General features: G+C 42.6%; 1 protein-coding gene and 1 long non-coding RNA gene across 3 annotated transcripts in view; both read right to left on the bottom strand.

Annotated features, from left to right (window-relative positions):
- PCSK2 (proprotein convertase subtilisin/kexin type 2) overlaps positions 1 to 25232 on the bottom strand; it is a 176507-nt gene that overhangs the window by 6765 nt on the left and 144510 nt on the right. For both annotated transcript variants that reach the window (XM_067565279.1, XM_067565281.1), the window contains 3 exons: positions 9030 to 9245; positions 7207 to 7307; positions 5963 to 6190 (listed from right to left, as the gene is read on the bottom strand). In XM_067565279.1, the coding sequence (XP_067421380.1) occupies positions 5963 to 6190; positions 7207 to 7307; positions 9030 to 9245 (545 nt within the window). The remainder of the gene's footprint in view (positions 1 to 5962; positions 6191 to 7206; positions 7308 to 9029; positions 9246 to 25232) is intronic.
- Positions 21130 to 23174, bottom strand: LOC137164407 (uncharacterized). The gene is made up of 2 exons (XR_010923017.1): positions 22944 to 23174; positions 21130 to 21872 (listed from the first exon to the last, which is right to left on the bottom strand). It is a non-coding gene; the product is annotated as an uncharacterized lncRNA (long non-coding RNA).

The raw sequence follows: 25232 nt of genomic DNA on the forward strand, positions 1-25232 counted from the left end.
CTTACTGGGACTACCTAAGGAGTCAGTAAATACTCAGTGTACATAAAGGGAGCAGAATCTTGTCCATTGTAAATATATATATTAATAACAACAAAAAATCCATAATCAAGTTATACTGCTGTGCAGATTTTATCTTCCAAATCTGATTTATCATACCACATGCACCAGCTGTAGATGGGGGTGGGGGTATTTAAAAGTCACTTAGATGTGAAAGTGTACATAAACATAATGTTATTCTGCTAGTAAAAATTAAAAACCTTTCTTTGAATAGTTATAAATCAGCAATGATGCAGATGAAATTAATCAAGCTCAGGGAAACAGGCTAGAAGTCCACACAACCTCCAAAAGTGTGCTATCATTAATGAGGTATTTTTAGCATCTGTATTCCCTCCATTTTGAAGCCTAGAGAATCTCCAACTTTGATTAAATGTATTTAAATACCTAAACAGTGCTTCATAACTTCATTATTTCAATGTGCTATTCTGTGAAGATTAGAACTAGGTGAAAAAATGGAAAAAAACAAATTATTTTTATTTCACAAGAATCAAAATGGGACAATTATTTTGAGGGGTTTTTATTTATTTATTTATTTAAATTTTAATTTTTATTATTTTTTTTAAATATTTCACATAATATCTTTTGACCAAATGTTTGACATTTCAAAATGTGTGGAGGGGGTGGTGTTTGTTTTATTAACCTTTCTTCTATGTTTTTCTTTTCTGACACTGACTGAAATAAATGAATAATGTCCAGGGCTTTTCTGCCCCCTCTTCTCTTTTTTCTCTCTAATTTTTTAAATGTCTTCCAGCACTGGAAAATTTACAGAAGGGGCAAAAGATAAAATGAAACTAACTGGTGCTCTGTAGTTTCCAAAATGTCCACAACTTGAAAATACTACATTGCTTTTGCAATCATATTTCTTCCATGATATAGCCTCAGTATTTCGAGCGGAGCTAGCGAAGTATAACTTACACAAGCTGGGACTCTCACCTTCCAGATCAAATGTAGACATACTCCAAAAACAGACCTGAGGTATGTAGGGTAACTACCTCTAGTGGCAGGAGGATAGCTCAATCTCCAGAACATAAGAAGTCTGCAACCTTTCTCCTGAGTCTGTCAACAAAGATGTCAATTTTTGCCAGCAGTGCTGTCCTTTTCTTCTTCTGTTGTGGGCAATTGGATTGGCACCACCAACTCAGTTCACTGACTTGCAATCAGACACTAATAACTTTCACACTTTCCATTGTCCTCAATAGGCTTTGAATCAGGCCATCAATAACTTCTGACCTGGGATGCACCCAGTAGTCTAATGATTTTTCTGAAGTGCACCTGATGTCCATATTTGTGTGCTCGATGAACTAGAGTGGGCTGGTTACATTGGTATTCACCTTGGCCTAATTGGAAATTCATAGGCCTGTTCGTTTCTTTGTGTTTACCCAATGAAACTAATTTAGCTGCTAACATATGTTTGCTCAGACAGTATGGAAACACTACCCTTTAAATACTGATGACTTTTTGTCACATCACATACCAGAGGCTGTAGATTCTTCCCCAGCCTGCTTCTGCTAATGAATAGTGTTGCTATGGTGTACTAGGGTCTATCCTGTCCCTACCCACCTAAATATAGAAAACGTGGCCATAGCAATGCCCAACTAAAAAAATAAAACAATTATCCATGGGTGAAGCAAAATGTCAGTTTAATCGTCATTCCAATAGAATCTCTGGAGATGGACTGGATCCTCCTCGTCTTGGTTTTGTTTTTATTTTAATATCCAAAAAGGTGTTGCAAATCATGAATGTTATTATCCATGTAAGAGACATTTCTGATGTGCGGCATAAACATTCTAATATTTGTGATTGATATAGAACACAATCAAATGTTTTAGGTGAATCAAATGTATGCTAGTATTTTATGGCCTGAGTCTGGAACAGATCAGGGAGATTTTCAAAGGCCCAGTTAAGTTAGATGCCTGACTCCCACTGAAATGGCCTAGTTATCATTTGTGCCTTTGAAATTTCCCCTTTAGAAAACCAGATCTTGGAATCAGTCCAAGCTGTGCTAGGCGCAGCTCAGGAGAGTGGCTTCAAAACACTGTTTTGGCCCCGCAGTTCTGGGGCTGTTTCACAAGTGGAGCAGCTACAAAAGGTACATCTACACTGTGATAAAAGACCTGAGGGGCGGTTGGCCCAGGTCAGATGACTCGGACTGTCAGGAATCAGGCTGTGGGGCTATACATTTGCAATGCAGACGTGTGGCTTGGGCTGGAGCGCAGGCTCTAAGACACTATGAGGAGGGAGGGTCTCAAGAGCCCCAGCTCCAGGCTGAGCCCAGGTGTTTACACAATAGTTTTTAGTCCTAAAGCCCCAGCCCAAGTCAACTGACCCAGACTGAGACTTGGTGCAATGGGTTTTTTATCACAGTGTACATGTACCGAAAGAGGCTTTCTTGTACCTGGGAATCCCTGGAAATAAAAATACATTCCAGCTGTATTCCTTGTTACCTGGTTACCTCCTTTGGGGCAAAGCACCTCTTTAAAAGCACTCTTGTGGTTAAGCGCACCAATTTCATTTATTTTGCTGTGCCATTATATGCTTTGTAATGTGATGAGGTTACTCATTGCAAAATGACTGCATACTTCTCTCTAACATGCATTTCAATAGAGGTAATGTGACTGGGAAATTAAGAAAGGAGGAGACTATTCTGAGATACAGTACTTGAGCTATTTTTTGCTCCATATACTCACAAGACATCTCTGCAATTTTTACTCTTGGACGCAGCCAGACATAATGGACTAACCTGTCTCATTTACCGCAGTGTAATCCCACTTTACTTTAATGGTGCTGCAAGTGGTGGTCAGACATTTTTCAACAATTTGTTTTATCACTGAAAAATGCTGATTCATCAAAACCAAAACTTTTCATGAAATAGGGTTGGAGTCACAACTTCTTGTTTAGAAATTGAAGCTAAGACTGTAAAAGGTTAAAAAAGAAAATAATGTTGAAATAAAAACAAAACATTTTGAAATTATAAAAACAAAACATTTCAATTGACCCAAAATAGGGAGGAAAAAAAGGTTTCCAGTTTGCAAATATGTTTGATGTTTCAACTTTTCATCCTGTCCAACTGTACTTGAGAGGAGATTTAGGCCCAATTTGTCTTTATAAATATTATCATTCCTCATTTTAATTATGCAGTCAAATCTGAACCATTCCTTGGCTTTGGTTTCACAAAACCAACATCGAATGGATGAGGTTTTGCAAAAGCAACCTACACAGCCTTCCTGGTCTAGCTCAGCTCTGTACCATGATGATACATTGCTTTCTTCTCCTTTTCCTATAAAATAATAATGCCTTTAATAATGGCACTGAAAAGCCAAATTGCATATGTTATAGGCATAAATTGGCCATCATTAGGTTAGTATTTCAAATAATTAAATTGAACTTTAGCTGTTGTAGTCAATTAGTATTAATTGATTCACTTGTTGACTCATTCGGCTTTGCACATGAAAGTAATCAGAAAATAATTTGACTATCTAGCTGGCAATTAGAGATGTGGAGAACATAAAACAAACACAATTAAATGCAGTAATGTTCAAACCGAATCTTTGATACCTGTGAGTAATTGTTTTATTTTTCTGGAGTTAAAATTATCCACTAGAATAGGAAATTGCCAAACTCAAATATATTACACAGTAACAGAATATACCCGTGTTCACACCTACACACTACTGTAATAATCTCTGTACAAAGTATGCCTTCTAAGGTATCATTTTAAAATTGAAGATTTGCTGGTAAGTATTGTCCTGATAAAATACGTGTAGCAACATTGTATGTGAAGTTATAAGATTCCTCTGTATGGTATTATTAACACATGTTTAAACCCTACATGTGTCTGCCCAAAGAGAAATTGGCAAACAGGTCTATCCTAAACTAAGGAATGTGTGCTCTGCTTAATTTGCATTTAAGCAGTAAACAGAGTCATCAAACAGGAAAGGAAGATAAAGGGAGTTCAAATATGCAAGAAAAAACCAGCGGGAAACATCCTTCCACATAGACTCTTTTGTCTCCTAGTGCCCAAAAGGAAATCTTTTCAAGAGGGGGACTTTTTGTCTTCTTTTGTATGGTTTGGATAGGTAGCAACAATTACAAATTTATAGCTAGATTTGATAGCCAGCACATTGCTGCAGCAGATAGTTGGTGAATATCCTTCAAGACCCCAGTGGAATAATGAAGGGGACACTCAAGCCACGTCTATACTGATGGCAGCAAATTTGCTGCCGCCAGATCGATCTTTCTGGATCGACTGAGCAGTCAATGTAGACCCGCTCAATCAGTCAGGAAGTCGATGCTGGTAAACCACCCCCTCAAGTAGCGCAGCGCAGACAGTGCACAGAAGGGAAGCAGAGCAGTCGATGTGAGTTACGCAAGTTACTCTGTGTAGTTTGCGTAACTCCCGTCGACTGCCGCCGAATCTCCAGGTAAGTGTAGACCAGGGCTCAGATATGATGCAAGGCAACAAATTTCACGTGGTCCTTCTACTAAGTGGTGGTGTTTCTCGGGCTTTGTGCTTTGTACAAATTTACTAACATACCAATGTCGTCAAACTGGCCACTGGACATCGCATTACCAGCCTTCCAGTGAAAGTAGCAACAATTATAGTCCCTCAAAAGGGGGACTGAAACTACAAAAAAGAGGGACAAACACCTCAAGACATCCTTCTCTCCCTGCCTATTACATTCATTGGACCTGAAGAGGCAAAGGAAGCAGGTGATGGACTCTGGGGGAGGGGTTCTTGACCTGAGAGTTTGCTCAGAAATTTGCTGGAGCATATGGTGAGAAACTTTGCTTGATTCTAATATAGTTTGTTAAATTAGGCATTAGGAAACACCTTATCTTTATTTTTCTTGTAACTAATTTTTTCTTGTCATTTCTGACTTTTATGTCTCATTATTTGTACTCACTTAAAAGCTCTCTCTTTCTAGTAAATAAACTTGTTTTACTGTTTTATCTAATCCAGTGTATTTAAATTGAAGTGTCTGAATAACTGTTTGACCTAATAAAATGGCATATTATTCCTTTTAAGGAATAGTGGACTTAAATGTTTGTGCTGTCCAGGAGAGGGCTGGGCAGTACAGGATATACATTTCTGGGGGAAAATCTGAGACTGAGGCCTGGTCTACGCTTCCACCGATGGTTGATGGGAGATACGCAAACTACGTAAGGTAGATTGCGCATCTCCCTTTGATGTACATATGTTCTCGTAGTATGGCGTCTTCTTGGCACTACGATGGGAGAAGCCCTCCTGTCGACATAGCCTTACTCCTTTTGGGGAGGTGGATTACCGGCATTGATCGGTGAGCCCATCTGGGATTGATCCGCTTAATCGATTCCAGTGCATCAATCGCTGTGGAGCCAACAGTGGAGACATATCCTAAGGGTGTATTGGGCAACCCTGCAGTATAACTAAGGCTGGTGAGAGCCAGAGTGTAACTCAAGTGTGGCTGGTGGGCTGCAATTACACACAGAGCATGCAGGAAGGATGTTGATGAGCAGCTCAAGTGGGACCTACTTCAGCAAGGTATTGTAAGCCACCCAAGGTTGCAGGGCAGGGGTGACACAGCCTCACACTGGTCTGGACTGTACCCTGGTATGTCACACATATGGCAGCACTTGGTATGTAGCATTTAATTTAATTTAGAGCCCAGTCCTGGAAGTCTTTCCTCTCGCCAGTACTCTTTACTCACGCAACTGGTGCCATTGACATAAAAATGGAATTATTCATGGGAATAAGACCTACTTGTGTGAGAAACAATTTACAAGATTGGACCCTCGGGTTATGAAGAAGACAGGTACTAACTCCTTCCCATTACATCTGTTTTTGTGTGTTTGTCTGTCATCATTTAAGTGCATGAAAGAGAATGAGCTTAATATATCATTTAAAAAAAAATTGTCTTTCACTTACTCAGGTTCTTGTATTGATCCTCCAACACAGTGGAATCTCTCTGGAACAGTCTTCCAGTCTTTTGCCATTTTAACCATTGCCCCAGCATCGAGGACTCCATAGCCAAACAAATGGTTGAATTCCAGACCAACACCATTTCTACGCCATTGATGAACTTCGTCATGGAGTTGGTTCCTTTTGGAGGTGAGCACAGTCAGATGCTGCATGTCTCTCCATGTCAGATCCAGGCTACAGAAGAGTGACACAGAAAAAGTTGCTATTTTGTGGTGTTTAGAAGAAGATGGCTCTCTTTTTCCATAAGAAGTTCGAATGGATTGGCGTATTTGAACACTCATTTAGGTAAATGCACTAAAAATAGCAGTGTGGACACTGTGGCTCAGGTTTTAGCTATTTTTAGCGCACTAGGCCAAATCTATCTACTGAGACTGGAGGCTTGCTCTCAGCTGCAGTGTAGACATGCTCTCTATGGTCAGAGTCCCACAGAACTGTTCTAGGATTTTAAATCATAGAGACACCTCACAGTCCTCCAGAACTCAAACCAAAGAGACCTGTCTGGAGCATAGGCCCCAGCTTGCTCTCAGCTAGCAAAATGTGGCAAGAGCACAGGGCAGTGGGATGGAGAAAGTGGTGCCATGTAGGCAGTCACTCTAGCCATATCTCTACATCCATGGATGGGTTGGGAACTGTGTGCTAGCTAGAGTTTATATTGTCAGGGAGCACGTTGTGGTAGAGTACAGGAAAACTCAAAAGGTAGGGGGAGTCCCTGGGGACCAGCCAGAAATGGGGGCAGAGGCAACTGGAGGAGGGAAAGAGATGAACCAGGTTGGGGGTGCAGGGGACATTGGGGAGACAGATGGTGAGGAAGAAGGAGCCAGCCAGAGAGAGAATATGAGGGGCACTTCAGCAGGCAGGCAGAGACAAAGCAAGTGGGGAGGGGAGGAAATATATGTAAAAGGAATCAATATATGCAAACAAGGCAGTGCATATTATACAAACTATGCAAGGGTTAGGGCATTGCATTTATTGCATAAACTCATCTAGGTTTCTGCATGTAGGGCTTGATTCAAAACCCCTGAAGTCAATAGGATTCTTTTCATTTATTTCAATACACCCTGGATCTGGCTTTAACAGGTTTGTTGCAGCCCTTAACTTCAGCGTCACAGGTTAGTAATTTAAAAAAACAAAAACAAACAAAAAAATCCCTCTTCTACTGAACCTAGACTAGAATTTTATTAAAAACCTACTTAGCCTCCAAGGCCAATGCAAACACGCCAGCTGCTTCAGGTGCAGCTGCAGATGTTCCAGAATGACGTAGGGTACAGTTGCCATACAAATCTGTAGTAGCCTGCAACAATATAGAAACAATTTGTAAGACTAGCTATTTCATTCTCCCTTGTGCTACAGCCACGGAACTGTATGGAAGGCAATACTTGTTGATCAAAACTTTGGAGTAATGATATTCTTGTCACTGGGAACAGAATAATTACTTCCTTTTCAAACTAATAGATCATCTTTAAAATACAATGAATAGATGATACACAGGAAGGTGGGAACACATGATTAGACAACAACAGTAAGAAGTAAATGTTCATTGACATCTAAAATTCATATAGATATTATATTTCTATAAATGTAATAAAGCCCCCCACCCCTTCAACAGGATTTGAACTCAGGAGCTTTAGCACCATTAGTAGTCTTCTACTGCTTGAGTTACAGGACTAGCTTCAATAGGTGGCAGTAGTAGCAGGATGCTGTCATGTATATGGACTAGCCACTAAAGAGAAATGTGATACACAGTTTGCTAGCAAATTACACAGTGATGATCATGTATGTAATGTAGATCACATCATGCATACAACTGTCCTCATGAAAAAAGCCAGTGTTTTCAAATGTGTAGCATCTGTTGACAAGCATTGACCTTTTAATTATGACATCTGCCTGGCCCTTTTTAAGTACTAGACCCCATCCTAGATGATCTGAAGGCTATTAAAGTAAAAGAACCCCTGGTGCACACCAACATACTTGGAGGAGCATGCTGTGCCCTTTCAACAGGTGGTGAAGTAGGTACATTCCTAGGGTACAACCTGGATCTCTGAGGGCTGGTTCCCATAGGGTGTGAAGCTTCACACTGCCCTCAACATGGGCCTGCACTTATCAGGTATAATCAGACACCTAATGTTTCATCTTTGGAGCAGGCACCATTTTTATGTTTTGTACCGCACCTAGCACAATGGGCTCCTGGTCCATTACTGGGGCTCCTAGGTGTTACCACAATGCTAATAATAACAACAATAATAGATCACAGTTGAATTAAACAATGGGAATTTGTAATGCAAATGTCAAGGTTGTATTTAGAGTTTTACACACATCCATTAAATAGGAGCTTTAATCCTTTGCTCTAGAGGCTTCTTAAACTATTAAATAAACAACCAGTTCTGTAAGCACACTCCTAGACCAAACTCTCAAGAAAAACACTAAACAGATTGGCAGGGAGCAAGGATATGCAGAAACCGCCCAAGAAGCTTGGCAATATTCCATATTTCACTCCTACTTTGTCTTCAACGTGTTTTGTGATCATCCTTGTTCTGGCAAACATACACAGGATTATAGACAAATTGGCAATGACTATATTAGCCTAAAAATATGCTCAAATAGGATGTGATGTATTAAGCTGGGTATTTCAGCTCCTCATTATCATGCAATTACAAAAAGAAAGTCTACGAACAGAAGAACATGTTCTTAGACTTTCTTTACATATGTAAGTCTGCCTAGCAATTAACAATTCTGAGGACATATGAACAAATGGGCCCCAGCTTCACTTTCCAAATTGTATTCTGATAACTAGAGAACACCACCTACATGAAGCCATAAAGCACAGAAACTCATTGCTGCTTTCACTATTGACATCCCAGCTCATCAGCTGACAGTTTGGGCATTGTTGGGTATTGTTAATTAGAAAATATTAGTTTAACAAAGGGCCATCTGCTGCTCCAAAGGAGAAAACGATGCGCACGGACGTGGGTGTGTGGAGGGAGCAAGACAAGAGCACAATAATATCTGCACTCACCACGCCAGCTTCAGGATTTCTCTTCCTCCCATTGCTGAACGTGGAGGCCAAGGTTGAAGAGCAGCTTTCATCGTACAGAGCGGTCCGGCCATCATTAATAGCAGAATTGATGGAGATAGTCCACATGCTTGATGCATAGCCGTCACAGTTACAATCGTCGTAGCTGCCTCCATCTCCAGAGGCCCAGACATAGATGCTTCCCTTGCCGCCACGGCCCTGTGGAAGAGGGAATTGAATCTGTCAGGTTAAATTATGCTGTCAAATGTGAAGCAAGGCATCTATCTGTCAAGGCGAAAACAGGCCCTAGATAAATGTACCTCAGAAGCAAGCTGACAATGCATGGACTGCTGCAGACTTTAAAAGTCCAGTTAACCGTTAATCACAGCCTGTGCTGCAATCTTTTATGTGCAGAGTGTTCTCATTTACCTCTTTGTTTGCTTGGCACAGGAGAGGCTTCTGTGCTAAGACGTTTTATGGATGCATTAGAACCTGGAGTTGAGATCAGGCTTTAAGCAGTATGGGGAAAGTGTTCCATTAAAATGGATATACTATTCACCTAACTGACCAGGTTTGCAAGGTACACTTAAGGTCTGATTGTGGCTAAGAAACAATGTAAAACTGTCACCACTTTCTTTGCTCAATAGATTGGCTCCCCGGGCATTTTTGACTCTCATCTATTCATTTTATGGACCAAACTCTCCCAATTCCCTTTATGAAGCTGGAGTTGGATGGCGAGATCTAAGCCAGGAGAGAAATAATGGATCAGTAACTAAAGGGAAAGAGGGTAGTATCCTCCCACCTACTCCATATGAGCGGGGGGTTATTTCAGCATCTTACCCCAGAGAAAAGAGGGTTGAGAGCTGGATAGAAAAGTGTTTTGATTGAGAGTCTTGAAATCTTGGGTGAAATCCTGGCTACACTGCAGTCAATGGCAAAATTCCCATTGACTTCAATAGGGCCCAGATTTTACCCTTTGAGTTATTCTCTTATTCCTTCCCTCCCCCCATTTATTTCTGCTAATATAAGAAGGAGTAAGAACACATTTTCATATCCAGCTCTCGGTCATGTCTGCAGTGCTGAAGGTTAGAAAAAACTACCTTCTGGCCAGTTAATGAGCAAATGTGATCTGGAAGTTGTGGAGCACATGGGTACAGCACCCTACAATGTTGTTTTAATAGGGCACATTCTCTGACTGTACTTTAAGCCAAATCCTATTTCACAGCAGTGCCTCATATCTTTTATCATAACACAGCGGATGGTGCAACTTCATTATTTTAAATGAGTTAGCAAGCAGCATTATAATGCATTGATATCACAGTGAGATTTCTGCCATTAGGGTGTATGTCTTCTCTGGAGATGGACTCTTGTAATAAAGATGATGACAATAGAGAGCTTATTGAAATCAGTCTAAGGGTACTGATAGAGATTGGAGGTCAGTCATTTTAGATAGAAGGATACACTGCTGTAAAAATGTATATTGTAAGAATAAAAGCTAAGGAACACGGGCTTGTATCAGTCCAACGAGTGATTCTCAAAAAGCAGAGCACCGAAACAAGAAAATGTGCCTTTTTACTTCCATTTTTAAATACCTCATTTGACTTGAACCCCCCTGCTGGTGCTAAGGTAGCTGTAGGTCTGGGGGGAAAAGGGAACCAGGGACCCAGTGTCCTAAAGTAAATGCATGCCAGAATGTGATGTATTCGCTCTGTGGGGAGATGATGTTTGTTAATACTCCTATACTATTCCCAATGACTGACATTGTGATGAGGCATTCAGGTCTTAGCAATAATAATATAATGAACACCTCCCTTCTTAATTCATAGGACTGCACCTTTAATTGGATCAGAATATATGTTATATGTTAGCTAGCGCCTGTGATGGAAGAGAAAATGAGGCTAAGCAGTGTTTTGTACTAGGAATAGAAGATGGCAGTCACTTTCCCTTAATGTATGTGGCTCCTTGTTAAATGCAGGAAAGTTAAAACACATTTTTTGTTGGGATAGTTAACAAGGGATTCTTGTATCAAGTTAGCAAAATCTTGTGAAACATTAATACAGTATAGGAGAATGAATCACATAAATAAAATATACAATGTGATAAGGGCAAGCAGCAGAGTAGGAGGCTATGCAGTGCTGGTTGGGACAGGTTCCTAAAAAATAACTGATTTATATAAAATATTAAATGCCCCGAGTTACCATCATCTAGAAACAAGTAAACAACTTTTAGAATTCAAAAAAGTTTGTTTAAATCCCTCCCCCCCTCACACTTCCCGCCAATTCTCTTACCTTTTTCTCATTTCTCTATTCTAGCTAGGACTGGACACAGAAGTGCCCAAACACCATGGGGATGGCTATAATAGCCCAAGTGAGGTACTGGAAATCTTCTGAGAAAGCCTGTTCTTTTGAGATTTCCACCCCAATGTGGCAGGTTGCAGAGGTTCAGATGGTTTACCAAGGGAAATGTTTAGCTGATTACCTGAACATGTGAAGTTCTCCCCTCATTAGTGAAGATACTAAAGCAGATCAAAACTTGCATAATAAAACATGGAAACAGGAAAACGGGGGAAAATTTATCCAATCTGGGGCTTAGTTACAAATCTGGAACTTGGGCCTGTGTTACTTAAAAGTCAAATTTTGAGTAAACCTGAGTTGTTTCAGGTGCCAGTGAGGAACTTATGCTTTTAGGCAATTTCAATTGGCAGTTTACATAGTTCTAGTATTAATCACATTTGTAAAATACATAACATTCACATTTCAAAAGCAGTTCCTCATCAGTGTTTTGGAAACATCTGAGATTATTAAAGAAGAAAGGAATTTAAACATAACATTTACTTTTCACCATTTAAAATATTAGTTTTCCCCCCCCTCAATCAGATCATGCTATGAATATAGGCCTGTCAATTTCATTTTTGCATTCTCATGCATTAGTCGAGTGCTGTTTTTTGTTTCAGTTACTGAAGGGAAATAGCTCCACTCCAATGTTTTCACTTAAAAAAAGTGCAAGAAATTAATGGGAATATTTTGCATTAAGGTTTGGGAAACTCTTTGGAAAATAATTACAGACAGAATGGATTCAAAACTGAGTTGGTCCTGTGCCTTTAAACCAATAATTTAAATCTAAAAAGGTGAAACATTTAAACCAAGGACCTATCTACATTACAGAGGTTACTGTGTTGGAACATTGTGTTGCAACGTGGTAGCGTTCTGTCCCTGTTCTAGCAGTAGTTAGTCTTGTAGAAAAAGTTAGAATCATGTTAGAAAGCTATACTATGCATACAACTGCTCAAACACCGATGTCAACTTTACCAGAGTGAATTAAAGCAATTGAGTAAAGTCAGATTTACAACATTGTAAAGTAGGATGGAATTTGGCTTTGGAGACGCAGCACAGCTCTATAAGGTTACAATAAAATATAATGTTAACTTACACAAACAAGACAAACTCATCAGTATGACCCATAGCTTTTACACTGTAACAGCTGTAGTAGTAAATTGGTCCTAAATTTAAAAGAAAATTAGCAAGACTTCCTTTGAAAAAGAGCTAATACACATGATTGCCATATCTCAAACTAATTTTGACTATGCCCATTCAACTACTGAGTTGACTAGGTGATAGAAGGAATAGCTAACCTTGATAATGTATTGCTCTCAACCTTCACCTTCTAACAATAGAAATGCAATTTCCATAGCACTGGATGGGGGAAAATGAGAAATAAGCTCTTGCATTTTTAATATTCTCACAGCTTCTTTCACTGGAGAATTCAATTACAATGTCATGATTAGATTATAAATTCTTAATATTTCTCTCCTGGCAATTTCTATTGTCGCTGCACTTTCTTAGGTAAAACTGTATTATGGGGGCAACATAATATTCATCAGCAGTGGAGGAGTAGATGACATATTGCATGTTCTGGTTGAGCAGACGAAGGCTAAATAAATTAATTCAAGCCATGAATGACCCTTTAGCACCCAATAATATAAAAAGCCTACATCATAAAAATGTAATAGGCAGAGACCAGTTAGTGTGATTACATTTTTCAGTCTCTTAAAATCAAACAGCTGCAACTGGAAGATTGAAGCAGCCAGAAAAAAAGCAGCCTCGTGGATGCACTCATCAAATGAGGACATCATAAAACTTCTAGATTGCAACTATGGCCCTATATTTTGAGCTAGAATCAGCCCTAACTCGGGATGATTCCACCTGGTTTAATTCTGGGTGCAACATCCCTAGTGAGGGACAGTCAACCTGCAGAAGGCTTGTGGTACGGCAAGGCAAAAGCGGGCAAGCACTGGACGAGAAGGCAGCATCTCAGCTTGCAAGATGTCTAGTCAGCCATGACCTTTATATACCTAGCTATCCATCCATGAGATCTGTAGGGTGCCACTTGATGCAGTGGCTAGATGTGGTGCCTTATGCTGACTACTGCCCCTTCAGTAAGAGCTCCTAATGGGTGAAGCTACTGGACTGATCTGTAATTCCATCTCCCTTTTCTTTTTCGGAGCTCCATATTTGTGTTTGTATTTATCCCTCGGTTTGGGATGAAACCCTCACCTAACTCACCAGAGAGAGGTGTATGCTCATGCATGCATGCCTAGGTGCGTGTAGGTGAGAGTCTGCGCCCAGCAGCAGCAGAGCTGAGGGTTGAGGACCCCTTTTGCTGGTGCAGGTTAAAAAAAGCTCGGTAGTGCCTTGGAGCAATGTGCTCAGCTATGGACCGTACTGCAGCTCCGAACAGAAAGCAACGCGTGTCCCTTCTCACCAAACCTCCTGCTGCTAACCACAGACGTGGGCAGGCAGGCTAGGGGCCTGCACTGCAAGCAGATGGCAATGCCCCTTTGAGCATTTGGAAAGAAAGTATATTAGCATTGACCTTTTTTAGAGCACAAAAGAGTGCCAAGGCATGCAACCTGCCTTGCTCCTGGCAGGGGTGTTTGGGGAGACAAAGCTTCCTTGGCATCTTCCCCTTCAGTCCAGAGCTCTTGTGCAAAACAGGACAGAATTTTGCCATTTACTCTGTTGTGTTTTTTTATTTAGGCACCTAGGAAGTGCCATACTGGATCGGACCCATCACAGACAAGTGGCCAGCACCAGATGCTTCAGTGGAAAGTGACAGAACCTCACAGCAGGCATTTGTGTGATACTCTGTCCATACACCCCAAACTGCACCGAGTTCATCCTGGTTTCTCATAGAGATGACCTTAAACCTGGAAATCTTGCTTCCCCTATAATCATGCTGTACCTGCTTTGCAAAAAAGTGGTTCCCAGCTAGCGTAATTTACATGATGCTCTACATTCTCACCTGTTTATTTGTACTAATTGACAGACTCTTTCTTGATCTTTAAATATATGACATTTAATCAAACCTTTATTTTATGTATTCTGCTAACTCACAAATTACTATATTTAGTATTTATTATATTATTTATCTTGCTACTGATAGTAATGACATTTGGTGAAATTGTCCTACAAATCTACAGATTTCTAGTAAGTGCCACCAACTCCCATGAAGAACAGCATACCAGAGTATTATAAAGAACAGAGAGATCACAGAGTCTTTCTACACAGCAGCCCAAGTCCATTAACACTAACATTATTGTTATTATTATTTAATATCTGTATTACAACAGCAACTAAGAGACCCACTCTGGATCACAGTCTCATTGTGCTAGTCACAAACAAATAATAAAAGGCAATTCTGCCCCAGAGCACTTACAATCTGAGAGACAGATTCTGCTACCTTTACTTATGCTGAATAATACCTTACTTTTGGAGTAAAGTGCTGCTCGATGTGAGTAAAGGTATAAGAATCTGCTCCTGATTACAACAAGATGCAAGAATGAGTGTAACAAACAATCAGAAGGGAGAGGCTGAAAGAAACAAAAAGCGTGTGTGTTAACATGTTAACACAGCAGTTTTGAGTCACTTCTCTGTTAACCATTGGATAAAAACAACAAAAAAATGAGATAAGACTGAGAAATCTCTGCCATTATCTCTAGCTAGCCATTATCAGATGACAGTTTGCTGCAGAGATCACAGTAGGAGGAGGTCTGGAGGAAGGATTTTAAGGAGGACATGGCAGCATGTCCTGGGGCATTCTCATGAATGCCTTTTCCCCTTGAATTGATTTCCAAGTTATAGTGGCAACAGTGAATATTACTTATGCTTGCAAATGTATTTAATTGCATATTCCTGATTAAAAATCTCTACACTTCATATCACTCCCAATTATTTATTTTCAGTTTATTGCGCCAGAGACAAAGATATTAAATTTGCTGTGGACAGGGGTTCTATTATCTTACATTTCCTTCCAGGACATTGCAAGTATCATTTTCAGTTTAATAGCGCATTTAAATTCTTGACATGTCCCTGATTCACTGCCAACATTTCAGCTCTCATCATTTATTCATGAGTTACCACCCTAGTGTCTGACAATCATGCCCTGGACTGCAAAAAAGAATTCACGTTTATTCATCTTTGAGTATATAAAAGACATATGACTTTGCTTTTTGACTAGTATTTAACCATTCTGAAAACAGTCAAATTAGATTTATAATCATATATTCAATATAGATTTCAGATTGTAGATTACAGAGCGAAAGAAAAGAAAGAAGACTTCAGGCCTGATATTCAAAGGTATTTATGCATCTTGAATGCAGTTAGGAACTTAGAGGGATTTTTCAAACCATCTAAGCAAGTTAGGCTTTTAACACCCATTGAAATCACCTAAAGATGCCAAAATATCTGTGAAAATCTGTCCCTCAGTGCAAAAAACCTCCAAACAAACCAAAAATCCCTATATTAATGCAATATTACAACTGAGACTTGGATGGCACAAAAGTGAGGCTATGCAAAGCTATGGCTCTCAATGCAAATATAGGCCCCAATCCTTAGAAGTGGTCAAAGAGAGCAGAGCAAAGCAGTTGAGGATTGTGTGCATAAGTGGCTTTAAACTTCCTTTGTGCTCCACTGAACAGAATTTTGGCTACACTGCATCCCCAGTGCAAGATGGATCTCAGCCTTCAGGCTGCTCTAACTGATACCAGCCTCCAATAGCCCCCTCGCTCCCACGGGCTCTGTACTGCATTGCAAAAGATGATGCCACATTGGCTTTATGATGTCAGATGATTCATCCTACACGGGAATGATCTTTCCAGAGTCAGCAGTAGAGCGGCACAAAGTGTCCTGAATGCAGCTGAGGATCAGGACTATAATTTTCCCCTTTGAGCATGAATATAATGATGGTGCTGAATTATGCATGGTGCATGGGAACAAGAACTTTAAACGTCCTAACTTTGGTGCATTTATTTTATCAGACTTATTGTTGACTTACTTTACCTCTTTTACAATGAATTTCCCTAATACTTGGCTCACACATGGATAGCAGATAACTGTAGCTGTGCACCTCAGAGCATTGAGTGGACACACATATCAGGCGTGCATAGGGTACAGTTTGCTAATGCCTATCATGCTGATTTCAAAACAAATTTCTTTGGGCTTGAGCCAAAGACCACTAATGCCATAAGAAAGACTCCCAATGACGTCAATCTACCTAAAGTACTTACCTGGCTCCCATCACTGCAGTATCCAAGCTGCTCACAGACTACAATGTATTTATCCGCAAAGCACCCCAGTGAGGTACAGAAGTATTGTTATCCTCACTTGCAGATTGGGCCCTGAGACACAGAGGGTATGTCTGCACTACAATGTAAGCCCAGGTTTGGCCCTCTGGCTCAAACCTAACCCCCCACTTCCATCTACATAAATCATGCTAACCCAGGGCTTGGACCCAGGGTCCCATAGGGGTGGAGGAGCCAAGACAGAGTCAAGCCAGGACTCAGGATATAAGTCCCATGGCTTTGCAGGGCAGGTGCAGCCCCACTGGACTTGTGCTCTGGTAGTCCACGAATAGTATCCTATAATCCCACGGGCCGACTTTCTTTCTCCTCTAGACAGACAAGTTTTCCCAGACTGCAGCATGAACAAAGGGCTAGAGAGGCCACATTTTGGGAGGGTGTTTGGGGTATGGATCGTTTCACTCAGGCCCACATAATGTAGTGTAGATGCTGGTGCCTCAGGTTGGGACCCAGGGCTCAACAATTCCTAACCTTTGCACATTTAACTCAGCAAAACTTGTTTTAAATGTCATGTCAGTGCGTAACAAATAGCTGGTTAATATGGAATCTTTCAACCCAAGCTTTAGCCATCCAAATGTTTCCTTGACAGGAAAACATTTCCAATACATGTACACACTGTCTTGCCCTGGAGGGATCTAGATCTCTCACTGTAATAAGACGGAAAGAAATTGAGGGACTTAATGAAGTTGCTGTCGCCAAAGAAATACAGCGTTCTGCTTTTCACCTTCCTCAGCCCCCTTCCAAAACATCGATTTGCACCAGTTTGATTTGAAGATGAAAATGAAATGTATGTATCACAGCAGAGAAAAATAGCTGAGGGTCAGCCAATAAGCTTTGTGTTCATTAAAACATTCTCCTTGCTTGCATATTTAGTATTACAGCCTATCGATCACAAGAGCTTAGAGGAAATGCTTATTAATTATTATTATTTGATTCTGTCAGCAGTGTGCTGCCAAGCAGAAAAAAAGACATAGACCTATCAACTGAAAGACAAATAGAAAAAGCAGAGAGAAGGCGGTGGGGCCAGGGAGGGGATACAGCATATTCACAGAGTGGTCAAGATGGTGCTTGGCTGTGTAAGAGAGATTTAATTAATCCAGGGTGTTGTTTTTCTACTCTAAATAAGCTTTGCAAAATTATTCTCAGTACCGCCTCAGATTTGTCATTAGCAATCAGCTAGTTTCCTTATCGGCATCACAGCAGGAGTGGATCTTGAATGCAGAGATGGTGATAGTTTGACTGATGGACACAGAAAGGGCATCCACTGTATAGCGTGACACCTCTGGGTGGGTTGTTGGCAGCAGGTGATTGAATGGGCAATCTCTCGCTCCAACAGCATGGGACACTACTGCTGGAGTTAAAGCTTGAACTAGCAGCAGATGCATAAACCTCTATGGTTTGGCCGCTGGAGGAGGACAAAGAGCCACATAAAGTAAGTGTAGATTGGGGGCAGCACAGAAAAGTCATAGGGTATGTCTACACTGCAATGTAAGCCTAGGGTTAGTGGGACTCGAGTCAGCTGACCCATGTCAGGGAACCCTGGGCTTCAGTGTCTACACTGCACTTTAACCCTATGTTAAATATTTTCTGACCCCATGCTCTAACCTAGGGCTCTGGTGTCCACACTGCAGTGCACAGACCAGAGTCAAAATAATCCTATCCCAAAGTGTCTAGTGCGCTCCCCCCCAACTGCCCACAGTCACAGTGTCAACATTCTAGCCCTAGGAACATGTTGCACTGTGGGAAAACTCTATCCCCCACCCTACACATTGCAAGATTTGAACAGCCTGCCGAGCAGTCATTTTATTCTGTGGACTCACAGCTACAGGAGCCAGCAACATGAGGAGGTGCCTTTCAAGGCACTTCTCTTGCTGGTGTTTTCACTCCTATGTCAGGAAACTGGCAGAACAACTGTGAGGCCCTAGTGGACATTTCAGCAGCGTTTTCTGTCCCAAAGACAGTATGTGACTGATTTCCTGATGGATCTGCTGGAAAAGAAGAAGGAAGAGTAACCTGGCATTGCAGACTCTCACTGAAAGATGCTTGTAGGTGGGCGGCCTGGTCTGGCTGGGGTGTCGCAACCCTTCCTTGGTCCAGGCTCTGAGGAATGCCACAGCGCCTCTGCTGAGGGGAATTAGCAGCCAGTTTACGAGCCCACAGCCCCCAGCCTTCCCAGCGGCGGGGCTCTTGGCGCAGTCTATGACCCCTGGCCAGTAGGCAGGGCGAGACAGGGACACAGTCTATCGCCCCAGCCTTTAGGCAGGGCAGGCAGTGAAAAAAAGCCCATTGCCTCAAGCCCTCGGGCAGGGCGAGTCAGGGAAGCAGTCTATTGCCTCCAGCCCTTAGGCAGGGAAGCATGATGCCCTCTGGCCAGTAGTAGAGAATGGCTATTATTCCCTGGGTGGCGAGGGAAGGAGGAGAGGGGGACGCAGGCCCACCCGACTACACTGCATCCCAGCCCAGGGCCCTATCAGTGGCAAAGACGCTGAAGGGGTCTTGCCCCTGACTCAGCCATTTGCCATGGCTGTCCCTGGGCCACTTCCTCCCCCTGGTCCCCAGGTACCTGTGTCCTCCATTTCCTTGGGGTCGCTGGGGTACTCTGCTCGCAGCAGGCCCACCAGTCCTTCCTCGTCGGTTGGTGGTAAGTCTGGGAACTCCTCAGCAGAGGGCAGCTCCTCCAGGTCAGGACCGGCCTCAGGGGGTTTCTCCCATCCAGCGGGTGGGGTTGGCCTCTCCCAGTTACTAGGGTCTGACGGCCCTCTTCAGACTTCTGGGCCGGGTAGTCCTACCCAGTCACCAGGGTCGAGCAGCCCCCTCCAATCGCTCAGGCCTGGCAGGCTCGGCAAGGTCTGGTGGCTTCGGGTGGCGGGGCGTTTACACCAAACAGCCACAGGGCCTGGCTCAGGCCTAGGCTGCAGCCTCCAGGAAGACACATCTGCCTCCGGCAACAGCTTCCCCCTACCTGAGCTGTTAGGCCTGTCTTTTATACTTCCTGCCCTGGGCCTGGCTCCACCCCTCTGCTTCCGGGTGGCTGGGCCTGCAGTGCCTGGTTCTGTCCAGCGGGGGCAGAGAGACCCTTCCTCGGTCCCAGGCTCTGAGGAAGGCCACAGTGCCTTGCTACAATGCTACTCAGTATAATTGGCATAGTTGCTGATGCCCCCTATGCAGGCGGATGTTTCTGGCGCAGGGCCACAAGCAAAGACTGGTGGGACCACATCATCATGCAGATTTGGGATGACTTGCAGTGGCTCCAGAACTTTTTGCATGAAGAAAGCAACATTGCTGGAGACTTGTGAGCAGCTTGTCCTCGCCCTCCAGCATAAAGAGACACACGAGGTCACCCTTGCCAATCCAGAAGCGTGTTGCTGTAAATGTGTCAAAGCTGGTTATTCCAGACTCCTACAGGTCCACTGCCAACCAGTTTGGGGTTGGAAAGTCAACTGTGGGTGTGGTGGTGGCAGAGGTAACTGAGGCAATCAGGCATGTGGTTTACCCCAAGGTGGTGGCATTAAAGATATTCCAGAGGTAATTGGTGTCTTTGAGAGAATGGGGTGTCCTAACTGTGCTCGACGGATGGACTCGTGCCCATAGTTTTCCTTCCTCAAGCAGCACATATGTACATAAACCACAAAGGGTACTACTACATTGTTATGCAGGCACTAGTGGACCACAGAGGTAGATTTATGAATTTCAGTGTGGGCTGTACAGGAAAAGTCCACAAAGTCAGAGTTTTTTGCTGCTTGGGTGTGTACATTCATGGACAGGCTGGGACCCTATTGCCACCAAATGACATTGGCATAAAAAGTATTACTGTCCCCACTGTTATTCTGCAGGACCCTGCGTACCCCCTTTTGCCTTGGCTTAAGAAACCATACCCTGATTTCAGAGGCCCTGGCCAAAAAAGGTTTAATTACACTCTCAGCTGGGGTGGAATGGTTGTTGAACATGCTTTTTGGCAGATTAAAATCACGGTGGAGGTCTTTACAAACCCGTTTGGATGCCAGTGTCATCAATGCTGTCTGCATTACTGTGACTTGCTGTGCTCTTTGCAACCTTTGTGAAGCCAGAGGTGAGCCATTTCTCCACGAATGACAGCAAGGGGATGCTGGATCAGTTCCCTCAGCCAGAGAGTGCAGCAACAACTTCTGGAGCCGGTTGCACTTGTGCAGAAGTAGTCAGGAATGCTTTGTGTGCTCACCTTCTGCAGTTGCCTGGCCCAATGGAAGAGGGGGAATAATAACCATGTAAATATGGTTGGTGGGGAAAAATGACTCATTTATGGTGGAAAGACAGTGCTTGGGAGTGAGGTGTTTTTGATTGTAAATCAGAATGACATAATTAAAAAAAAATTGTTTGTATTTGGGGGAGGCATGGGAAATGGAGAAACACTTCGCTTTGTAATGCTTAATTACTCTTTAACATGTTTATATCTTTATTAACTGGTGCGATGCACTGATAGCAATTAACTTTCTTGAAAACATAACATCCTTTATTTGTAAACAGGTCTGAAAACAGCAAACAACTCACACAATGTGGGGCAGGCCCGCTGCCATTACAAAACCAAACTACCACAAAGACAGGGCAGGAATTAGTTCTACTCCAACACAATCCCACCCATTACTGCATGTCCCCTGGTCTCGAGTTCTCCTTTCTCTTCTTTAGACAATGAGCCCTCAGTTGGAGGGTGGATGGTAGAGGTTTCCACTAGAGAGGGATGGAAAAAGGAAGGTTGCACAAAGTTTAGTTGCCCTCTCAGCCATTCCTGAGTCCTGAGTGCATCCCCACTCCCACATTCCACCCTCCGCAATGGAGTTGCATAAGCTACTGCTGAGCTAAGGGTACATTGCTGGGGCGTCATGCCATGGTGCAAGAGAGGCAGCAAGGGCCAGTACTCTTGCAGCCATTCTTGGCAGGAGTTGTTGGAATAGTTCTCTCCGTTGGGCTCTGTCCTCCTCCCTTAGCCACCAGGAACTTCTGTACATGTGCCTGCTTCCCCGCTGAAATCCTCTCCTCCAGCTGGACAGCAAGGCTCTGCATGCCTGTCAGCATACTGGTTTTCTGTCTTCTGGTACTGCAACTGCTGGCCTGCCCTCTCAAAACCATCGACCACGAGTTCTTCACGGAAATGTTTGCTTTTGGAATGGTCCGTGAGGGTATGTTGGGCCAAGGATGGAGTTCCTGAAGAATAGCAGGCAGTATAGGTTGAGGGTCTTGAAATAGGACAAGAAACAGAGGGTTATTGTTTAAAGCAGCTCTGTGGAGGAGCACAGAATTGTGCAGTGTCATGATGATAAAATGTAACAGTTCTAAAGTGAATCTACACATGCTGGAAAGGGGATGCTTCAGTCCTCCTACTGTCTCTTGACACAGCCTTGTAAATCGTAGTTACAGAAATGCAGAGGCAACGGTAAGCTTAAATCTAAAACCTTTACTCTGCTTCATAAAAATTTCCTAACATTACCATAGGGGTAGGAGAGTATAGCGTCCTCGCAGCAAAAGGCTTTTCCCCTTATTTCAGGCCTTGCATATTTTGGAAGACATAATAGTTGGCACGGGGAGATGTTATTCCAAGCGGCTGGAGAGAAACCTGCAGTGCATGCAGCAGAAATATTTAAATGAATAGCAACTGAACAGCACATTCATGAGTGAAATGGAGTGGAATAGTCCCCTATACAGGGAGCCTGGAAAATATGCTCTTCCCTGAAATCTGACAAACTATCTGGAGTTCCTGCTTCTGGAGAAATTTGCAGATATCAGCAGCCAAGATTGGGTCTTACTCCATGATGGAATAAACACGATGCTGTGTTAGCGCACACCTGGCTTACCCTGTTATTGCTGCACACACAACTCTCTGAAATCTGCAGCTTTCATTCACCCCTGTATGGATTATCTCTATCTGAAATGGACTGCATTTGGAAACAGAATACTGTTTCCCAAACACACACTCCATTCGCTGCTCACTGACAGCTGCATAGATGTAGGAGGAGTGATTGCAGAATGGCAAATTTCCAGATACCCAAAGGAAAACAAGAATACCCATAGTAAATCCTTGTGATTTACCAGTTAAAATAACCTTTATAGCTGTGTTCTGAAGTTTGAAATGCAAATTCATCATTTTGAACTCCAGGTGATGCAAGAGGAAATGCCTAAACACTGGAAAACAATCAGCCATTACTGGCCAAATGCTGGAAGCTGGGGCTTACCCTATTTGCCTTGTCAGTTAACCAGAAATCCCTCCCATTACTGCGAGAGTAAAGTTTTCATTTGAATCATACACTTACCGGGCTCTGATGAGGATTCTCTCTCCTCCATGTTCCCAACAGGCATGGCAGTGAGCTGTTCCTCAGAGGCTGGGGGGCGGAAACAGCTCCTCTGAGTGGAGACTGAGATTTTTCTGTTGAGTCTGATCCACAGCCTGCTGTGGGACTGGTATCATTACAAGAGTCATTTCATGATCCTGCTGCTGGCTGCAATCAGTCCCCATGCTGGATTCGGGAGCTAGCAGGTTTCCATCCCAGCTCACCAGGAAGCCCAGCAGGCTCTGTGCTGGGCGCAGTGCCTAGGACCTGGTCCAAGTCATCATAAAGGGACATGTTGCTGATAAGTTGCCCTTGGTGCAATTTTTATCCTGGGTCTTCCTGTATTTGCTTTTCAGCCTCTTAATTCATTCCCTGCACTGATCACCGATCTGGAAAATCTGCCAAGCTGCCAGCTTTCTAGCTATCTGCTGGTATGCAGGGTCATTCCTTGTGCTTTTGCTGAAGTCCACAGTTTTACTGGCCTCACACCACAGAGTCACCAAAAACTGGCTGTACTCTGGTGACCAGGAAGCAGCTCTCCTTAAAAAAAGCTTCTTCTGTTTGGTCTCAATTGAAAACCCTACCGGCTCTTTGACAACGTGTCTGCAGCCCGGTGCTCAGCAGAAAATGGGTTAACTCTGACCTGAGCTGCTGCCTTTTGCAAAGGGAGGGGTGGCTTCCATTTGCAATAGAGGGCAATAGGCTGCACCACAGCTTGTCGGCATAGAGAGGACTAAGGAAGTCGCCCCAAGGAACTCTGGGATACATCCGGAAGTCTTCTAGGACCCGAGTGAAGTCAGGCCTCTGTGCACACATGAAAGCAATCGGGCTCAGACCCTAAGTCCCAGTTTAACATGGGCTCGGAACATCCAGCCTTGCTGGGTCCTTGGATTCTACGTCCGAACCCTAGGTTGGCACAATTGGTGTATGGCGCAATGAGTATATTTTGGGTGCAGTCACAGTATAATTCAATAATGTTAGACAACAGAATTTTTTTTATATAGTGTCTCAGTGTATTTCTTCCTCTTGGTAAATTATATAAACATCAGCTAGACATGTATTGCGATTCCTTTTGCATTGATTTTGAAATGTACAGTGGCATGAGAAGGTAAATAATTTGAAAGTGGCTGTGCACCATGTCCCACCATAGCAATTATTTTTTTAAAGGCTTCAGAGCGAAACAAACATAGAAGGATCTGACATGGCCAATGCTCTGATGCTTAGGATGTGTTGAGATAATGAACCAGAAGGGAAAAATCTGTTCTTCAATGCTCAATAGCCATAAAGCAGGTGTGATGCCAATATAATTCCACAAAACAATCTAAGCCATATTGTGCTATGATAGCAAGTTAATTAAGAGCTCTTTAAATACCACAAAATTGCATAAAATGAGACTACATATTAGAATCTATTTCTCTTGAGAACATAAAATACCTCCATTGAGGCTAGCTTACATTCCTTTGCCAGGTTTATTAGTGCCTTTTCTGTCTCTTTTAGATTTGTTCTGCACGTGAATGTTAAAATGGAAAAGTTCCAGCACTATACTTGTTTACTAAGGGCCTGTTTCTGCTCCCATTGACTTCACTGGGAGTACAATCAGACATTAAGGGTATGTCTTCACTGTCAGATTGATTTGTCCGGATTGATTGAGCAGAAGTGAAGACCCGCTCAGTCAATCTGGAAGTCAATTTAATAAAACCACCTCCCCAAAAAGCTTAGTGCTGCATCGATGGGTACGCATTTCTCATCGGCACAGTTTAGTAGAGACAGTACGCAGAAGGGAATTTAGGAAATCGACGTAAGTTACGCAAGCTACTCCGTGGACTACTGCTAAATTTGCCCGTCACTGTAGACCAGACCTTAGACAATTAATATTTTCCCAATGGACTCTGATATACTGACCTGGATCCCGTAAGATATTAATGTGTTATAGTCAGCATAACACAAATAAATGTTATCATCCCAAAACTAGGGGATGGTAGAGGATCAGGAAAGCCTTTGGTGAAATTTTGGGTCACTTGCTAAGGTGAAAGAATACAGCAGGCTAGTGCAGTTCTTACTGTTAAGGAAGGATTGTTACAGTAATAGCGCTATGCATGCCCAGTATAGTGTCCACCCTTTTTGTGAACTGGTATGCATTTTATTTACTGTGTATTTTATCTCTTTATTTACTTTGTAAAATATTCAGACATAGAAAAGGATCTTCCTTTCATTCTTTTTTTCTAAAATTCCAGACTGGAGAGCCTGACTTAGATACTGCAAATACATATA

This window comes from Emydura macquarii, unplaced genomic scaffold, assembly GCF_026122565.2.
Source record: "Emydura macquarii macquarii isolate MOO-44397 ecotype Brisbane River unplaced genomic scaffold, CSIRO-AGI_Emac_v2 contig_2676, whole genome shotgun sequence".
Lineage (NCBI taxonomy): Eukaryota > Metazoa > Chordata > Testudines > Chelidae > Emydura > Emydura macquarii.